At 32.1% G+C, this 20,704-nt stretch overlaps 1 protein-coding gene across 3 annotated transcripts in view; it reads right to left on the bottom strand.

Moving 5' to 3' along the window:
• The window catches only part of LOC126772304 (protein TANC2), a 133,919-nt gene that overhangs the window by 7,649 nt on the left and 105,566 nt on the right, over nucleotides 1-20,704 (bottom strand). Inside the window, exons 2-4 of one of the 3 annotated variants that reach the window (XM_050492598.1) lie at nucleotides 17,669-17,698; nucleotides 12,224-12,637; nucleotides 11,421-11,534 (exon numbers count right to left, since the gene is read on the bottom strand). In XM_050492598.1, coding sequence (XP_050348555.1) covers nucleotides 11,421-11,534; nucleotides 12,224-12,572 — 463 coding nt within the window. In that variant the 5' untranslated portion in view covers nucleotides 12,573-12,637; nucleotides 17,669-17,698. The remainder of the gene's footprint in view (nucleotides 1-11,420; nucleotides 11,535-12,223; nucleotides 12,638-17,668; nucleotides 17,699-20,704) is intronic. The other 2 variants (XM_050492596.1, XM_050492597.1) reach the window with 2 other exon arrangements.

Genomic DNA, 20,704 nt, shown 5'->3' with positions numbered 1-20,704 from the left:
TCTTTGTTGTTATGATGAAAACAAATACGAGTATAATAATATATGCGTTGTTTTTTATATTTACAGGAACGTATAATACTCGAAGAAATTTACTTTTAACGTTTTTCAATTAGTAAGTGCACTGCAAGAAGTATAATCCCTCCTTATACCGTTTCGATTGCCTGTAATTACATTGTCTCAATTACCATTCAAACCGGAACAGTATATAGAGTACTGATCTTGGCGGTGAAGTAATTAATGAGGGGGTAGGATCTAGGCGGGCTTGTTTAAATACCACCGGGTAATGATGTGTTACTTGGGCCCCAGTTATTAAATTTTGACTCAGATATTTGCACTTGACACATTTGTAAACGAATTTCCGCCGTTGCTTAATAAAAGCATAAATGTGTAGTTTTTCTGCGTCACGATTATCTTAAATTGGTTTGGTTACTGTCGAGTTCATGTTTTATGAAAACTCACTAACTTTATCTATATTTCACAATATATCAGCTTAATGAAACAAGTCAATTAAATTTTGATATTATTATACGTAATTAAGTAAGTCTAAATAGAATCATTATTAACTGTGGATATAACTTACCTCTAATAACTTTATCAGTTAAAAATAAATTATAGAATAAAGAGGATCAGCTACACAATTTTTTTTATATATAAATTTTGTGAAAACCTGTTTTATCATATCCCTTTTCAATATTCTGATGAAACCTGTAGACCGTTAAATTAAAAAAAAGCAATCGTCCATAAAAGTTTGGGATGATTTTGTCGGAGTCTGCGGTGTAAGACGAGAAGTGCACCTGTTTATGTGGGAACTAAACGTGGTTCTGCCATTTTAATACGATACCATGGATGGCTACGGAAAGGACGACATTGAAACGGATATAGCGAGCAAGTTAAACAAACAGACATTTTTTCTAGTTACAAGTATTATTAATTAGGTAGATCTAATATTTAAAAATATTTTAAATGAAATACCCATACATAATAATATACTTCTTTGGACCTAAATCTTTAGTATGCAAGATAATGAAAATGTTTTTTCATATATTTCAAGTATTTCATTTGTTTTTAGGTTTAACTTTTATTTTTATGTGTATGTTTGATATTAACCAAAAATTTTTGTTTTGTCTTATATTCGCCGGGATGGCAAATGACTCTACTCCACCTGATGGTAAGTGGTAGTAGAGTCCAAACGCGACGACGGCCAGTACAGTCGGGAAGAATGTTCTGTACTAGCCGTCACCGCCTTGCCGGCCCGCAAGATGCCTCTTCACGCCTCGTTTGAAGGAACCCGGGTTGTAAGAGGAGGGAACACGTGAGCTGGTAAGGAATTCCATTTTTTGGTAGTGCGACAAAGAAAGGAGTTGCCAAATTTCTTTGTGCGCGATGGAATTGATGTCACAGCTAGGCGGTGACATCGAGAACCAGCTCGCGTGGACTTAAGAAGGAAGGGGGAAGCAGTTATTAGAGAGAATAATTCCTCAGAGCACTCGCCGTGGTACAGTCGATAGAAAGCGCTCAGTGCTGCTATCTCGCGACGCAATTGTAAAGGTTCAAGGGTGTTTGTGACCTTTACGTCGCCAATAATGCGTACTGCACGTCGCTGCAACCGGTCCAAGGCCTCCAGTAGGTACTTAGCGGAGCCATCCCAAAGGTGCGAGCAATATTCAACGCAAGACCGTACCTGTGTTTTGTATAACAGGCACAGTTGTTGTGGCGTGAAAAAACGCCGCACCTTGTTCAGAACTCCGAGTTTCCGTGAAGCTGTTTTTATAATAGCCTCGATGTAATCTCTTGGACTAAGGTCGCAGCGAACGTCCATCCCCAGCATGGCGATTTTGCTTTGTATCATCAGCGGTGTGCCACAGAGGGAGGGATGAGGGTAAAATGGTGACTTTTTCGCTGTGAGAGCGCATACCTGTGTTTTCTTGGCATTAAACTCAACAAGATTATCAGAACCCCACTTGGCGATGAGCTCTAACGTCCTATCGAGTTCAATGACAAGATTCTCCCGCCTCTCCTCAGTTTCCGCCCGCCCAGCCACTGCGCGTCCGTGGTATCCACCATGCACTGTACTATCATCTGCATAGCAATGTATGTTCCCAAGAGAGAGCATATCATTGATATGCAAAAGAAAAAGTGTGGGAGATAGCACAGATCCCTGGGGGACCCCAGCATTCACTACATAGAATTGTGAAGCGCAACCATCTACTAAAACACGAAGGCTACGCTTGTGTAGGAAGCTGGCAATCCAGGTGCATAGCTGAGCTGGCAGACCATATGCCGGTAGCTTGGAGAGAAGACTTCTGTGCCAGACCCCGTCGAAAGCCTTGGAGATATCGAGGCTGACAGCCAACGAATCTCCATGCTTGTCGATAGCTTCACCCCAGAGGTGTGTTATGTACGCTAGAAGATCACCTGTGGACCGTTTTGGTCGAAACCCGTACTGACGATCATTAATTAGACAGTGATCTACTAGGTAATGGATCAGTTGGTTGTTTAGATTCCGTTCCATCACCTTACAAAGTACTGAGGTGATAGTTTTTTTATATTATTATTACGCGATAACAAAGCAATAAATGAATAAACAATAATATTGAAAATCTACGTGCAACATAAAATAAAATTTAAAAGATGGATGATTTTCATGGCTTCAATCGAAGAAGAACGGACTGTGCGTCCATTGTTAAACGATTTCCTTTGAGCGATTGTTCATGGGAAAGAGTTCGAATTATTATCAAAATATCAAATAAACGGATTTTATTATAAATGATGTTTAGAGGGTAATTAGTTAAATAATGCTTTGTCTTCCTCTTTCAAATGTCAAATCAATGACGAGCGAAAGAAAGGCCGTCCTAAGTATTTTTTTTAACTGAAACATATGGTGAAAAGTTTGTAATGAAAAAAAAATGGTATTTAAGTACATTAACCGATTTTGATACATATATTTTAGTTTCATTTATTTTATACAAAAGTAGATGTACAGAAAAAAAACATTTTGTTATGAGGCATGAGTGCTTAAAAAATAGTCAATATTTATGTCACCAAAATCTAATGGAGCGAGCGCTAAAAAGATTACCTTTTATGAAAACCAGTTATAGTTTTTAAATGTTGCTTATTTACAAAATATAAACTAGAAAGAGATATTTTGTTATTCAGTTAATAATAATCTAAGTGGAGACCATAGTACGTTACGGGAATTTAACTATTTCCTGTTAAAGACTTAGCTATCTATCCTTTTCTATATATTTAAATTATATATATTAGTAAGAGAGAGCACAGGTCGTGAGACTTGAGAAATTGCTCGCATAATTTATGGTTTTCGTGAATCAACGAAACATTTCGTAGTCATGATTCAAATTAAACGTATAATTAGAATAACAATTGTACGGCGACATTCGAATAATTCGCTGTAGAAAGTTATCTCAAGACATTAAAACGCTCTTTAGTTAAATTATGTTATTAATTGTACTTAATTAAAATAATATAATATGGTACAGCACCGAATGATCCGCGTTTATTGTTTTTTTTTCTGTATAAAGACCTATTTTTGTTAAAAGCTATTAGCATTTTAAATGTTCAATAAATTAACTTTTTTTTTAATTTATAACTATGATCCTAAAGTGTCTACTGGAACTACTATTTAAACTCCCGCTCTCGTACAAACGGTAGGTTCTCGGAATTCAACCCACCATGTCTTCAGACCCAGCAATTACAGTTCGATAAATGTGCCTACGTCTTCGTCACGTGATATCTTTGATATAATTAATAGGCTGCAAAATGTTCTAAGGTCCTGAATTGAAGTGTTAGGTCGGGTTTATAAAAAATATGAAAACTGTCCAGAAATTCTTAGAAGCTGCTATCAGTTTTGAAGGTCTTACGTAGTCTCCGTTTAGAACAGCAGTTATGGCCTGAATAGGTAAGCTTTCTATTTTTATCGTTAAATAAAATAAGAAAAAAATAACGGCAAATATATATCAATTTCTTAAAATAACTTTGTAAATGAAAAGCATAAATGGATTATAAAATAGATAAAGTTATTTAAAATGGTTATTTTACAAGACTATTTCGAATTATGTTAATAAAACTGTCATAATATTTTTAATTAATCTTATGAATAACAAACAACATTTTAACGTCTCATAAGGCTAATGATATTATTCAAATAAATGTCTTGTTGTATGTGGGTCAGTTTGTTCGTGACCACGTCAGGTGTAAACTGGAAGTCAACTGTATAAAGATTGCGATAGTATTTGTAACAAAGACAAACATTAAAATATTAAATAATATACATAAGTATGTATTTACAAAGGAAAAGTAGTGTATGTCATGTAGTGTATGTATATCAGTTGTCTGGTTTCCATAGCACAAGCTCTGCTTAATTAAGGATCAGATGGCCGTGTGTGAATAATGTCCCAGGATATTATTATTATTGTTATTATTAGATATAATACTGTTTCAAATGAGAGTATTTACACTTGAATACACTTCTATGTGCTTATTTGCTCGTTTTGAAATTGTACTGTTCGATAAAAGCCTTCTCTCCTGGCTAGGATTTTAAGGCTTATTGCGCCATTCTACTGAACTTTGGGTGGATATTATAAATCTGGCAGAATTTCATTCGACATGAGTTCTAAAGGTTATTTATAGACGACAACATACCTTGGGAATTAATCGATGTCTAAGCTACTTAAAAATAAGTTGCGTTTCTAAAGCCGTTTTTATATTTAGGATTGTGTGTTTTCTTTTCGAGTCGGTAGAACATTTTTTGGGACCTAACTTGAAACCTTTCATTATAAGCAATAAACTGAATTTATTATTTACACATAACCCGTTTGGATTTAAGCTAAATTAATCAGAAAGTTCATCAAAATTGGTATAACGGCTTAGTCGTGAAAACGCAGCCGCCGGTTAAATCCGCATTTATATACTAGTTTGTATTACAGTAGCATTCTAAGATTATTAAGAGGATTGGCTTTTAGATTAGTTTACTACTGAATATTGCCTTTAATTTATACGTTAATATCATAAGTTTACAATTTACAACTATTTTAATTCAACTAATTTGAGGACCAATGTACTGTATATATTGTAAATAGACGATCTTTAGGCGAAAACATCACATTTTCATATTAACTGTCAAAATCTTTGTACTGTTTCAATAAAATAATCAATAAATTCCTCTGAAAAGCAATTTACTATAACTTTGTTGACGAAAGTATACTTACCAGTGTAATAAATAGTTAAATATATTATAGTATTAAATATATTAAATAAACTCAAATATAGAATAACGTTTAAATTTAAAAAATGATATGATTTTAGTTTTTTTTTTTTTTAGTAACTAATATATTTTATAATGTATTTACTTATTTATTAAGTTAACTAAATTAATACATCTATTATTATATTTATATATCTATAAAGTGTTTATATTTGTAACAAAGTTTATTAAAAAAAAATTATGTTTAATTTACCGTGTATATAACATTAAAAATGAGCTAGATATATTATAGTTTCTTTCTTAAATCACGGGCCGTGTAATGCCGATGATATATAATACTATAATTATAAAGATGAACTAACCATTGTAACCGAAGTCATTGAGCGGAACATTGAATTTTGTGGTTCTTAACGAATTATAATTAGGCTGAGATTAAGGTAATTAAAGGTAACTGTTCATTTTGCATTTACATTAATCTTTAATATGTACAACCTTGAAAATGTTGTATTTGCATTAAAACCATTTATTTAAAATATGAGAATAATATATTAAAAAATTTACGCAACTTTTGCATTAAATAAATGAAACGTTAAGGTGAAAAAGTCTCATATTCATATAATTTATTTTTTTAATATTGATTTCGTTATTAATTTAGCATATAACATATTTTATACTAAATTTACTTTTAGAATGCAAGTATAAAAAGTTTTGTTTTGCTAAAAAACATAAAAGATTATTATTAAACAAAATTGTAATCAAAACGTTATCTTTTTAATTTAAATTACAACTACAACTTAAATAAATCAATATATTCGTTTTATTAAAAATAAACTTTTTTTTAAAATTATTATTTATTTAATTTTAGTACGATAGAATCATTTTATACTACAAAACTTTAATGTATCGTCATTACACGTATGAAATTAAATCGGATATTATCCTAGATATTATAACAAATTAAAGTAAGGGCCTACCATTGTTTTGCTACTTCCCCTATTAATAAGATTATATTTGCAGAGAGTTTTATCAATAATGGCGCTTCATTGGGAGTTTATGATTAGTTCATTAGATTCGTTACCGTAGAGGCCGTAATAAATTGTTAACCTTAAAGTACTCATAGAAAAACAGATCGATGGTATTCCATATTCGAAAATATGGACTTAGACTAGTAAAAGATCCATGAATCAGTATATGACTCTGAAAAGATAGATAGATGATCTTTTGTATTTTTGTAAAAAAAATAGGTGCAAAGTTCGGTCAAGAGTACGATGCCCATGAGAATAGCCGCTCACATCACATTGTATAATTCAATTGTCAGATACAGCTGTTATACAATATTTTGGAGCAAAGAACAAAGAATGTAGAATAAATGGCATGAGTGAAATTGTATTCACGAGTTATTAAAATAGAGTTTAATAGGTATATTATCAGGGATACAATCATACTATGTAGTATGCTGGCTCTTACTCTGGTATTTCATTGTATATGATAAAAATAGGTCTTCTTGTTTTTGGTTTTTCATATTTATCTTATTCAATCAGTAACTATATGCGACGCAGGTTAATCTAATGACTATTTAGAGACAAACTTGTGGTTTAGGTTTATTAAATTACAATAGAATTTAAACAATAATTGAACAATGGCGTCTACATTGCCCAGCTGAGACGAACCGAGCCGAACCGATGAGCCGAGATGAGATGAGCAGTGGTAAGAACGCGTGAATCTTAACCGATGATCGTGGGTTCAAGCCCGGGCAAGCACCACTGAATTTTCATGTGCTTAATTTGTGATTATAATCCATCTCGTGCTATACGGTAAAGGAAAACATCGTGAGGAAACCTGCATGTCTCTAATTTCACTGAAATTCTGCCACATGTGTATTCCACCAACCCGCATTGGAGCAGCGTGGTGGAATTAGCTCCAAACCTTCTCCTCAAAAAAGGAGAGGAGGCATTAGCCCAGCAGTGGGACATTCACAGACTGTTACTGTTACTGTCTGTCATTATGTTAACGACTTTTTCTAAAGCTGACCAAAATTCAGAACTAAAGGTCATGTGTAAATTAGAACGCCTCTCTGCATTCAATAGCGATGCTATTTCGGTCAAACTCACTGTTTCGAGTTTGATGGAGTGACGGACGGGCTCTGTCAAGGCCTCACACGATGTTAGTGCCTACAGTTATTTGATACGCTTGACGGGTCTGTTATTGTTTTCAAAGGTCACAGAAAGTATTACCTATTATCTATACTAAAATAAAGAAGAACATTTAACAAGGTTTATTTGTATGAAGTTTTGAAACCTCTATTTAACTATTAATAATCATTTGTATTGGCTTAAAAATGGTATCGTGTTTAAAGTTATAGTTCTCATATGGCTACTTTTAATATCGTTAAAAGTTGTTTAGGTAGTACACTACAATAATATTAATTCCAGATTTAAAAAGAATAATGCAAACTAGTTCAATCTGATTTAAAATAAAAAATACAAACCTAAATTGTCGTTCAAAATGTTTTAATCCCATTATTCGTTCAAACAATCGTTCGTTCTGCATTGGGTATCGTTATAGCTCAGTCCTCAATAAAGATCGACAGTCCGAACAATACCTGCCCACTTAAATTTTACGGGTTACGAGGTCTTGTCTGCAGTTTGACGTGACACTTTAAGTTTGGTTAAAACCGACGTTACACAATACGTCATAAGCGAGCGGAGTTATATTATATAACGCACAAGCGGATGAGGCGAGCGCGTAGCATGATGTATATAAAGATAAAATAATGTCACCTCTCATTTGTATAATTTTAGAAAGAGTATACTTAAAAAAATGTTTATGTAATAGGTAGGCAGGCAGGCATATGGGCCATCTGATGGTAAGTGGTCACCAGCGCCCATAGACATTGGCATTGTAAGAAATGCTAACCATTGGGAACTAAGATGTTATGTCCCTCGCGTCTGTAATTACACTGCCTCACTCACCCTACAAACCGGAACGCATTAGAACTAAATATTGCTATTTAGCGGTAGAATATCTGATGAGTGTGTGGTACCTACCTAGACGGGCTTGCACAAAGCCTTACTTAGTAAAGTACAAAAACAATTTGAACACGGTTTCTTTGGCACAACAATCCGCTAACTTGTGTACTATGCACACATTTTTATAGTCCGTTTTAAATGATGCAAGTTCTACATCTCGTTTTAATGGCTGCTTTCTGACCTTTTGACTTTTCTTCCCATTGACACGTGTACCGTTGTATCAAGACATATGTATTAACACTTGCGACGTCGGTTATTTTTTAATTGCGTAATAAATGTCAGTGTAATAATGTCTAGCTTATTCAACATACGTTTTATAAAACACTAAAAAAGAGACAATTTTTATATCATTTTTAATATCTAATATTTGAATAATTACAAACTATTTTGTTATTATTATTTTTATAGTGATGTTGTAAATTTATCAAATAAGTTTCTGTTTTTGCAAAGGTAAAATAAAACATTTTTGATACTAATAAAATTTCTTTTGTTTTTCAGTGTCTTCATTGTGTCACATTACTCTAGATCGAAAAAGTCTTAAAAAGTTACATTTTAAATTTTACTAGAACATCTAGAAAATTCGACTGTATCTAATGTTGTCATCAAAGGCTGAATAGTAGTCGTAGAATATATAAGAAGGCTTAAGAATAATGTAGCTAAATTTTTAACAAAACCTAGGAAGACCTGTAAAACCAATCTATACTCGATTCAACTAAACACTACTACGTGTAAATGAAATAGTTATTTAATTATATCAAAGCTTTACCATAATTTATCTAAAATACGAATACCAAAAATATATTTTGCACTGAGTCAAACAACTTTATATGAAATAAATATTGTGAAATTAAATTGTTTGAATCTTTTCATTGGTCAAAGTGAAGTGAGAAGTATATTAAGAGTCTAAAACCAATTATAAAGATATGATTTTGCATCGTCTTATTGACAATCCACTAGGGACGAAGGCAGTGAGGGCGTCTTTCACCTCGTTCTATATAACCGAAACGACAAACCCACTCGGCGTGAACAATCCGTCCAACCTTCGCCCACGACAATGCTATTGACCGACAATTTGTCAGATTACGCCGGATTAAATACCTCAATCAAATTGCAAGATAGAAATATAAGATTTAATGAGCGAAATACATTCCTCTCATTTCGCTTGTTGATAAAGTAACAACTGATACTGTATTACCGAATCAAGTCGATTGTTTCGAGTACACAAGATTTGAAGTTAGAAAATGTTAGCAACAGCAATATATTGGAAGAGAGTTAATAAAGTACGTGACATTATTTTGGCTTCTTTTCAATTTTTCTGGATATTTAAATATTTTTTCAATGGAAAGTTTTTATTTATAATGATGAAAAAACATCATAAAATGATGAATTTATCAATATTCATTAGAGCCTTAGCCTTTTTGAGTATATAATATGGTTTATATATAAATGTTACAGAATACAGTTTCGTAATTATTCTACAATAATCGAAGTTAACTTTAATACGACAGTTTGGTTGTAATTAAACTTTGTTGCCTAATCTAGTTACTTTTATGAGCAGTTATAATATATACTAAAACCATAAAATCGTAACTGGGCAGTGTCGGTAATTAAATTAATTTTGAATAACTTAATACAGACACAGAAGCTTAATATAGATAATTTGTAAGTGATCTAAATAAGATTTTTTAATGTTTGAAGCACTATCAATCATAAAAATGTGATTATTATCATAATAAATTTACGCTTATGTCGTAGAGTTCTATGTATAGAGGATTTAGCAAACTTTTATGGCTTTTACGCTTGACAGATGTTATGTTTGGCAACTAACCTTTGCAAGGATCTTAGAAATATTGCTGGGTGATTAATGCCCTGTTCTGATTTAATGGAACTTATATGCCTCGAGAAAATACCTACTATTGCAATGTGAGTTGTCGACAAACACTCATTTACAATAAATGCGACATGAAAATGACAACCTTACACTAAAACCCTAATCTTGATAATTCCTTTAGCAGTTTAGTCGAACATATTGTATGCTAAATCTGGAGTATAAAAGGAGTTAGAAAGGCGACTAAAGTTAAGCATAATATCCTCGAATGGTCAGCAACGATGTTCGTAAGCGATAAACTTGTTAACTTTAAACGCAATACATGGCTACTTGTTATGTACGCATTATTCAAAATTGCTCCGAGACAGAAGCAGCCATCTTGTTTCGTCATCACGTTAAATCACATTCAAATTGCCTTCGCGAATATATTTTATTATATTAAGTGTATATTAAAAATGTAAGTATAATATTAAGGCTAATTTTTGCTTTCCTTATTTTCCAGATTTTATAGCATTTATTAGCGACTCTACTTCTATTAAGATTATATGAAGTACTATTAAATATATAATGCAAAACTGTAAATGAAAACCACAGGTAACTCAAAAATAGTAATATTAAATTATATAATAAAAATTAAAGTGCATTTCAGTGATAAAAAAAAACATTATATTACGAATTTTTTTCGGTTATATTACTTATTCAAAGCGTTTAACGCTAATCTTCTCTTTATTCTTTCGTAAACAACAAACAAACTCTATTATAAAGTCTCAAATCATGCGAGTAACAAAAGGCTTTCTATAGTATTGATAACTGACAAGCAAATGATAAAAATGCCGATTCATTTTACAAAACCTATTGATAGCCAATTATATCGATATGTTAACAGTTACAATGAATAAATTAGCATTCGCAGATATGGAGATGTAAGCTTGTAAATAAAAAAAAATAAAAACACGCAAATTAAACACAGATGTAAAACCAAACAAAAAACTGGTTTTGATAAAAAAGCTGTGCATCAAATAACCGAGACGACTGGCAAATGCAAACAGGCAAAAAGATGTGCAAAAATCGAGCGGCCGTGCCCGATTGGGCTCGAAGGAATGTGGATCGAATACCGACAGAGGTATTTGTTTTGAACATAAATAATTAGAACCTTGTAAAGCTCGACTTTGACGTCGTATATCTTATTTAAGAAATTGCGCATTTTTTAAGTGATTAATCATGATTTATTTAATAAGTTTTTTTATAATGATAATTTATAATTTTTGGTAATAAAATGTTCTTAGAAGGTAATTATCGATCAACATTCCTTCAATAGACTTTTACTATTATGTTGCCGTGCCTGTCAACTGGTTGAGTCCGTGAGGAACGGAGGAATGAGCGGACCACAGCGACCTTATTTTATTGAACACAAGACTTGGCCACGCCGCACTTCTGGGACCCTCCTCCGGTAATCCTGTTAAAATATACCCATCAAAATAATTCTACATTTATTCGATTTAAATATTTAAACCATAATTGTCGAGGCAATGATTTTAATAAATTTATAATAATTGTAATGACAATAAAAAAACATACAAATCGATAAAGATAGTTTTTACAGATTCGCGAACAGAAATGTTATTCGATTGATTAAGAACAGTAGCGCCCAAGCAAGTGTTGTATTGAATTTAAACTATAATTTATTGAGCATGCAGCTGTGATCAAACTGCTTTATATTTCGACGGGACCGGAGTGATGTAATTAATGGAAATCGAAAATGTACCAGATAGTGTGATAATGTTTGCCGGCCCGCTGTCTGCGCGGGCAGGATTGCAAAAGTCTGATCTGTACCTAAAGTAATAAATAGGCTAGGCAGACAACCGGTCCCTTGCGGAACCCCCTACGTACATCCGGCGGGGACGCGTGGGCTAGGCGCAATTGTCATTCACCATTATTTACGTCTCGAGGAATCCTCGTTTCTATGCTCATAAAAGAATCTCGTCAAAAAGTGAGAGGCTTCGTGAATGAAAATTTTAGTCAAGGTATTAATGGAGTAAAGTGCATTGCGTGTACAGTGTGGGCTTACGCAACGCAATGCAAACCGGAGGCCACCGCGGTCCCACAGGTATGCAAATGAAAAGATGGCGTGCGATAATAGCTTACCAGAAAGAGGCACGTGGTTTTCATGTGAATGGCGACTGCTACGTTGACCAAAAGGACTTCTCAATGACTTGGGACTCAGAAAAAATCTTCTCCTCGTGTGCGGCGGTGTGGGACAACTTTGAGCAAGGCTCGATGGTTGTTTCGGTGGTTTTGGGAGCCGCGTCGGTGATTGCCACTCCTGATCGACTTGTCGCTGTGGTGATGGTGTATACCTCTCCATGACTTGCCTCCTCCCTTGACTTTTTCTGGCGCATATAGGGCAAGCTTCGTTTCTGAACATGCAGGAATAGCACCGTTCATGACCGCACGTGTCAATCAACTTTCTCTTTTTACCCTTATCAAAGGGCATATTACAACTTGGACAAGTCGTGCCGCCAGTTTCACTATCCAATAATTGTCGTAGTGCAGCTAAATCTGAAACAAAAAAAATACATAAATAAACAATGTAGTTGAACAATATTTAAATCAAATGTTTAAGGTAAACTCTGATGTCATTGTAGAATTTCGTATGGAAATATATTTAAGCCTGAATATCCTTGTCGTTACCTTGTGGAGGATAATTGCACAATTCATTTTATGCGAGAATGTAGTACAAGCAATTACGTATAAATGAACACGTAGAATTAAATGTAGGTGAATTAAGCTTGAGCATGATTAATTATAACATAAAGCATATGTTTTTTATCTAAAATATTCAAGATATCTTCAATGTATGACTATAAGGTACTCAGAACATTACAGCAGTTTTTAATTAATTCTGATTTATCGACTTGTCTGATTGCAGTGAAATTCGTAATGAACGTCTTCCCAAGATTTATATCAATTTTGAATTAAGCGATCCGTTAATCAAATATCTTTAGCACATAGTAATTAAATTTCAATGTCGTGAATACGAAAAATGTAATAGTGTGTGTTCTCACTCACTCATACTAGTTTGTAAGGCCTGATTTAAACAGACAAATGACATCGTAAGATTGACGGTAGTACGCGCGTCGAAATCTTTAGGCTTTTTGCAGGTCTTAATCTCTTTTTAAGCATTAGCATAGTATATAATAGCATATAAATAGCATTTACATTTGCGTATTTAAAGAAAATAAGTTTTTATGATACAAAATATAAGAGTTAAAGTTTAACGATCATCGACTTGATTTATTATTTTCTTGAATGGTCAATTTCTTGTAAACAATATTTTGTATCAGCTGGTTAAGAGCCCGAGGCACGCTTTCCTTTTCTGACCTTTATAAGAATAATTTTTTACACAAGCATTAATCTGATCTGAATAAATACGGCCGAATTTAACGCGTATAATTATTGTATTAATCAGAAAACAATGTGTAATCAATCAAGTTGTAAATATTGATTTGTATAATTTTAAAATCAAAGTACTATGAATACTGTGAATTTTGTACTTTTTGGCCGTTGTAATGATGTTGATATTATATAAGTTTTTATACTTTTAGGAATTAGGGCCAAATGATTTATGAAACAAGAAAAAATAGTATCCTACTTTAAAATATAGTACAAATATATTTTTTCTGTTTTTTGTGAATACTGGCTTTACAATATAAAGCGGCAGCATACAACTGACGAAGTCTGAAGACGTCTCCCTTACGTGACGTGACAACAAGAAATTAGCACGAGAAAATATGTTTATTTCGTTATGAATCAATGTGTAATTTAATTGAAATTATCAAATTGCCTTTAATCTCATTGATTAGCTCCTGCGATGTTCATAATTCTATATCTTTTAACGTGCAATAATAACTGTTATTTGGTCGTATTAAAATTTCATGGTGCACAATTAACTACGGTGCTGTTATTTAGTATTTATTAAGACATTATATTCCATACAAAGTCATTTTCATAAAATTAGTTCATATTAATTTTTTTGGAACTCTCACAATGTTAATCATTGTGATTTTATATAGCATTTCGAAATTCTATACAAAAAGTCTTATTAATGTAATAGCCCATTTCTGTAATGTGAAGTCCATTACAATTGAAGCCAAATCAAAAAGTTTAATGGCGTCATTCATTATATTAATATCTAACGATTGGTTTGGATTACTTAAATTGTTAAGAAAGTAAGTATAAAAATGACAAGTGGTTAGGACATATTAAAAAAAATAGGTGTTACCATTCGACAAAATTACATTTGAGTCGACGCAATTTAGATGATGTATTCAAGCCTCCACATTCGTCAGAGTCCAGTCGAGATTTTTGGATATAGGCGGTAAGAAAAATGAATAGAAACATATACAGGAATAATTTATATGTAATTTGTAACGCATTACGATAAATCTTAAATACATTTAAAGACTCGTGACCTAAAAGAATGTCTTGATACAAGTCCCTGTATGTTCTTGTATAATAATAGGATTCTCCAGGAAGATGGAACTAAGCTATCCTTGTTAGCCCTGTAATGATGAAAAGAGACAGCAAATGCCGCCTTTTGGATAGCTAACGTCTGTCTGGGTCGGCAGACGTTGACTCATTCTTCATTTCAAGGTGAAAAGATTTACTGAATTGAATATTCAATATTAAAAAGTGCATATTTATTTGAATTTATCGTTTTTAAGTGTATTCAATGTTTTGCTTTTAAATTGAACTTTTGTTTTGATTAAGCTTTAGATGAGCGATTTTTGGATAATGAGATGTGTATATTGGGTTGAGTGATTGGTGGTTGTTATTATTCTCAAAAAATAAATTCATACTGGCATTATTACCAAAGAGCAAAAAATAATTTTTTTTTTGTTATATAATACGTTTCTAAAATACAGCAATACATGTTGCTATTTAATTTAATCGAAAAGTAATTTCATATTTCGTTGCACAAAATTGAATTAAATTTTGTAACGTTCGATTATTAAAAAACATTCTAATAAGAGTTTAAAGTCAGTTGCTCCATCACTACTATATACATAAGTAATACATATACATAAATAAACTCGTTTGTGTCTGAACATAACTGTTCAAAAATTTTTTTTTTGTATATCTTTGTTAATAATTTTAAGCTATGTTCTAATTACAATGTGGCCAAGCGATGTCAGAAATAGATACATTTTCAAAGACTAGCCAACAACACAATTGATAATGAAAAACGTTTTTTTGTCGTATTTCTTTAACATTTTAGTATGCCACGCGGACGGAATTGCAAATTACAGCTAGTTACTAAATATATCGTAAGCAACATACGGTGTAAAATATGTTTGCAGGTGCAGTAAATCTTGATTTGATGTTTATTACGTACAGCTATTATAATAAATAGCAGTTAAACGTTCATAGAACATTAAAACCAATTATATTTAATTTACTTTTAAAACGTGTAAAAATATTGTGTTCTTATGAGTTATGAGAATCGTATTTTCATCTAATTATGGCACAATCGGGAGCGGTAATTGGTTTTGTTAAATATATTTTTAACGTTGGTAATCTAGCGCATGTCTGGTTATCCTTATGTTTTGAAGAGTCGAGATGGCCGAGAACGCGTGAATCTAAACCGTTGATTGCGGGTTAAAACCCAAGGGAGCACCACTGACTTTTGCTGTGCTTATTTTATATTAAAACTTCATCGCGTCAGAAAGTATCGTGAGGAAACCTGCATCTGTCTAATTTCATTGAAATTCTACCACATGCGCATCCACAAACCCGCATTGGAGCAGCGTGTTGGGAAGGAGGCCCAGCAGTGGGACATTTACAGACTTTGTTATATTTATTTTTCAACATTAGTCTTCATTTCGTAATGACAGAGGTAGAAGAAATACAAATATAAGTAGATGTAAGTAAAGTAGTCTTTTTTCTGATACGATCACCAAGACCCAGTAAGAGGGAGCTGGGCAATTAAAAGACTCCATCAAAGAGCGGTAAATAGACCATTACACATACATAGTCACAGTCGTAGAGCAAAAACTGTTCTAAATAATATTAAATTAATTTTCACGTAGACAATTATTATTTCTGTACATACTAACTAAAAGAGTAATTACTGAATTTCTTGACGATTCTTCTAATATAATCTATATTCCGATACAGTGGTAGCTTTGCATTTAATATATCCTAATCATTGTCAAATCCTTTTTGAACAAATACTAAGGGATACACACAGTATGTTGTATTTAAAAATTCAACACATAATTTATTTATTTACTGATAAACGTTCTTTAGCAAGTGTTTAGATAAGCGATGCTGTCAGTCATGTCAGTGTCTTCTTCTTCCAAACGACAAATGAGTAATAAGGTTTATTGGCTATTAATAAGGTTTTTTGGTAGTGCTTTGTGCAAGCTCGTCTGGGTTGGCCACATTATACCGCAAAACTTATTCCGTTGTATTCCGGTTTGAAGGGTAATTGAGCCAGTGTAATTACAGGCACAAGCGACACAACATATCAGTTCCCAAGGTTGGTGGCGCATTGGCTATGTAAGCGATGGTTAACATTTCTTACAATGCCAATGTCTATTTATGGGCGTTGGTGACCACTTACCATTAGGTGGCCCATATGTTCATCCGCCTACCTATATTATATTTAAAAAAATATATTGAAAGAATAATTAAACATGTAACTGTACTGAACGTATTTATGTTTTTGACATGTATTTACTTGAAAAAAAATTGTTATCCTCGGGCTAAAATTAAAAGTAAAAAGTACTGAAAATCTTGTTAAATTTCTACTTGCCATTTAAATATAATAATTATTCAAAATTACATATTATTTACTAAAAGTAAATAAGTTGTTACATTATATAACTTTTTATTTTTGTATGGTTTAACCTCATAATTAAATATTCATAGGATTATTTTCTTGTTCGTATGTCTGTAAGGCTTAGGTATATAAAATGTTTTAATGACATGATCATGTGTCGTCATTTCATCTCATTGAACTGACTCATGGGTTAATTGGTATTTGCGTAAATGAATAGCAGTTTTAATTATATAATTCGTAATATTACACTCAGTTAGTCATATCCTAGTGTACTATTAAAACTATTACCATTTCTAGTAGCTAAATAATATAAAAATTGTTTCAACGCTTTAATTAATCAAATTTTTAAATTTATTTAGACATTTTAAAAAGCACTATAAAATGCATAGGATACCTTGATACGAACCAAACCACGGGTTCAACTCTGTGAGCGCTACACACCTTATTTAAAGATTCCATTTATTTCATTTTTTCTCAAACAGAGTAACGTGGATATGTCGTGCCGGACTCTTCAAAACAGCAGTCAACCAATCAATGGTCTTTGTACAGCCGTCAGAAATTAAACTCTGATATTTTACTTACAAAGAATACAACGTTATTACGTAATAAAGTCACATAGCCAAAGACGCAATATACAGCAATTATTAAATATTAGAAAAGGCATTAAACATCCTGTATTGTTATTGACATTTTAATAAACTAAGTTAGGAATCAGTTTATTAGTTATGTAGTGAATATCAACTCACAAACATGTAGTTTCTCCTACAATCCGGTACCTAGGGCAGAAGAAATATTATTCAAATTTAGTTTGAGATTGAGTGGTATTTAATTATCATTGAAAAATAATGCTGAATTATTTAAGTATAAACTACTACTCAATTTATTTAATTGAAATGGACTTTTTACACTTTAATGTTATCATGTTATTATACATATTTTATATGTTATTTATTCTTGTTTATAAATTGCTCGTTATATATAGAAAAAAATCGTCATCCGAAGCGGATTTCCCGCGAAAGTTTGTGTACTTATCTACAACAGACATACCAAAACTAGTGTATGGAGAGATTGTAGATCTCGAAGATGTCTGTAGAAATATCCGCCATATTTATTTTTTATTGATTGTAAAGGTAATTAATGGTAGTAAAAGTATAATTTGTACAACAGACGTATATTATATGTATATATATATATATTTGAAAACCTGTAGAGCGCTATAACATATTACCACGATAAGGTTGGTATATAAAATTTGTTTATATTATGCGTATTAGAATGTTAAGGCATTAATGTAGCCAATTACTATAAAACAAACATTACACTTTATGAGAAAGAGGTCTGTCCCCTCTGTCGACTTCATCGTTTGTCTATGCGTCAGTCACAATATGTATTAAAAACAGCATATAATTTTAAAGAATTTAATGAATACAACCAATAAACAATGGTGGGTTATCATCATCATGGGATAATGTCAATAATTTATTTTTTATTTGAAATGTTGCTGATCTTAAGCTGAACAATTATTGAAATTCATGCAATTAAGCATTAGCTTATAAAAAATATAAATTATAAAAAATATAAATATATTTTCAAAAATAAGTTTTTTAAATGTTTAAATGATCTGTGAAATATTTACATGCTGGATGCCTGGTTGTTATGCCTCATATGTTTTATGTGTCCTATCGTATAGTAACCAGCATCAAAACGTGAGCAACACTTCATAATCGGTTATAAAGAACTCCTTTCCTTACACATACTAAGTGAAGTTCAATAAAAGCTTTTAAAATACAATACATCAAACATTTCACTCTGTAATATTTTGAGATCTGACCTGCGACCTGCAATGGTATTTTATAGGAATACTAAATTACGAAACAACGTGTTTGATATTTTGTTTTCCGTACCCACAGGCATTTAGATATGTGATAATAGAGGCGTAATATTTAATGGGTGTGTTTAAGATCAGCTCCGTTTTGTAACAAAACATAATCATATTGTCTATTTGTTTTTCTGTCTGAAAAACATCATGTACTAGTAGCTAGTCTGTTTGGCTTTGTGCTAAATACGCTTTTAATTTAAGAGGTAAAATAGTTTTATTTGGCGGTAAGCCTTTGAGCAAGCCCGTCTGGGTACGTACCACTCATTCATCATATATTCTACCGCCAAGCAGCAATTCTCAGTGTTGTTGTGTTTCGGCTTAAAGTGTGAGTGAGCTAGTGTAACTACAGGCACAAGCCTATAACATTTTAGTTCCTAAGGTTGGCGGCGCATTGGTGATGTCCAAACATCTCTTATGTTTAATATTTCTTATAGACGGTGGTGACTACTTACGATCAGATCCTACCTAATATAATAAAACAAAAGAAGTGTATTCTGAATCCAAACTATATAAACTAAATCACAGAGCCACGTACGTCTTAATGTATTATACGTATTACATATATGAGTTTCTATCGATACGTAATCGGCTTTGAGGTTCTGTAAGTAAATAATATGACAGGCTGTGATGAGGAGATAAAGCATAGAGCAAAATTTAAACCGGATGTATAGATTTATATAACGGTATTCTATGAAAATGTCATTACTTGGTACTTTTACACACCTGTAAACAATATTTTAGACTAATTCGAAAGACAATTTTTTTTTATTTCGAACTGTCTAAATTCAAATTATTTGATGGAATTAATCAGGAAGTATAATGTAATTTCGATAACGCGAATATTTACATACAACATAATCATATTACATAATATGAGTTCGTCATTAGACATTGCACTAATAGATTTAATCTAACTCGGATTCGAATATTATTACAAAGTTACCAATCAAGGTTTCGAAAAGCAATAATTATTCTAATAAATCAAAAAATAAAATATAAACCGAATATTCCTTTAATACAAGAATAATGACAAAATCGTGTGCGGGCTGAAATGTTATATATTAAAGACACCTGCAAAGTAATCCACTCCCAATTACCCTTTCCAATCGGATGTAAGTACTTTATGAGCAGCCAGTAACATAAATATGAGGGTGAGTGGCCGATTGCAGTGCAGCGAGGTGCATTTCACACTCGACGCGATTAATTCACGCAGAAGCAATCTCGGAATCGTTACCACGTTGTATTTATAGTTTTGATATTGGGATAAATTATTCTATGTGTGCGAATTATTTTATAACTAGATTTATAGTTAGTTGGTTATTAATATGAAAATGTATAATTGTCAGACATTTAAATTTTATTAAAATTTAATGACGACGAAAAATCAGACATCAGGTATTTAATTAAAAAAAATAGTCAAATGATTATTTACATACATTGAAATATTTTTCATGTTTGATAAATAATAGATAACCCTTAAGAAATACAAACAAAATACACTCAAGTCCTACCTAGGACATGACTTTTCTTTAAGATATAGACATATTTTTTAATATATTAATAATATATATGGTGTTATCAAAATTTTTTGTCAATTTTGTCAATATGTAAGCAGTATTTTTTACAGTCATTATTGGATATAAAAGAACTTATTTGTTAAATATATTTTTGATATATAAAACATATGTGATCAAATATTATTGATAAATAAGAGTAAATATATCGAGTTCCTTTTGCGTCAGTAGAATCTACATTTCTAACCGGTGTTAGTTTTAAGATCGAAAATTGCTTGTAATACTGATTTTTTATCAGGTGGTTTACTTTTAACTCCTTTTAAACAAGATGAGATTTATGACCTTTAAGTCTTGCTGTTGACAGAATGCGTACCTGACGTCTGTCAATT

This window comes from Nymphalis io, chromosome 12 (genome assembly GCF_905147045.1).
Source record: "Nymphalis io chromosome 12, ilAglIoxx1.1, whole genome shotgun sequence".
NCBI lineage: Eukaryota > Metazoa > Arthropoda > Insecta > Lepidoptera > Nymphalidae > Nymphalis > Nymphalis io.
The sequence above is the reverse complement of the archived record's forward strand: the minus strand, read 5'-3'. Positions and strand labels throughout refer to the sequence as shown.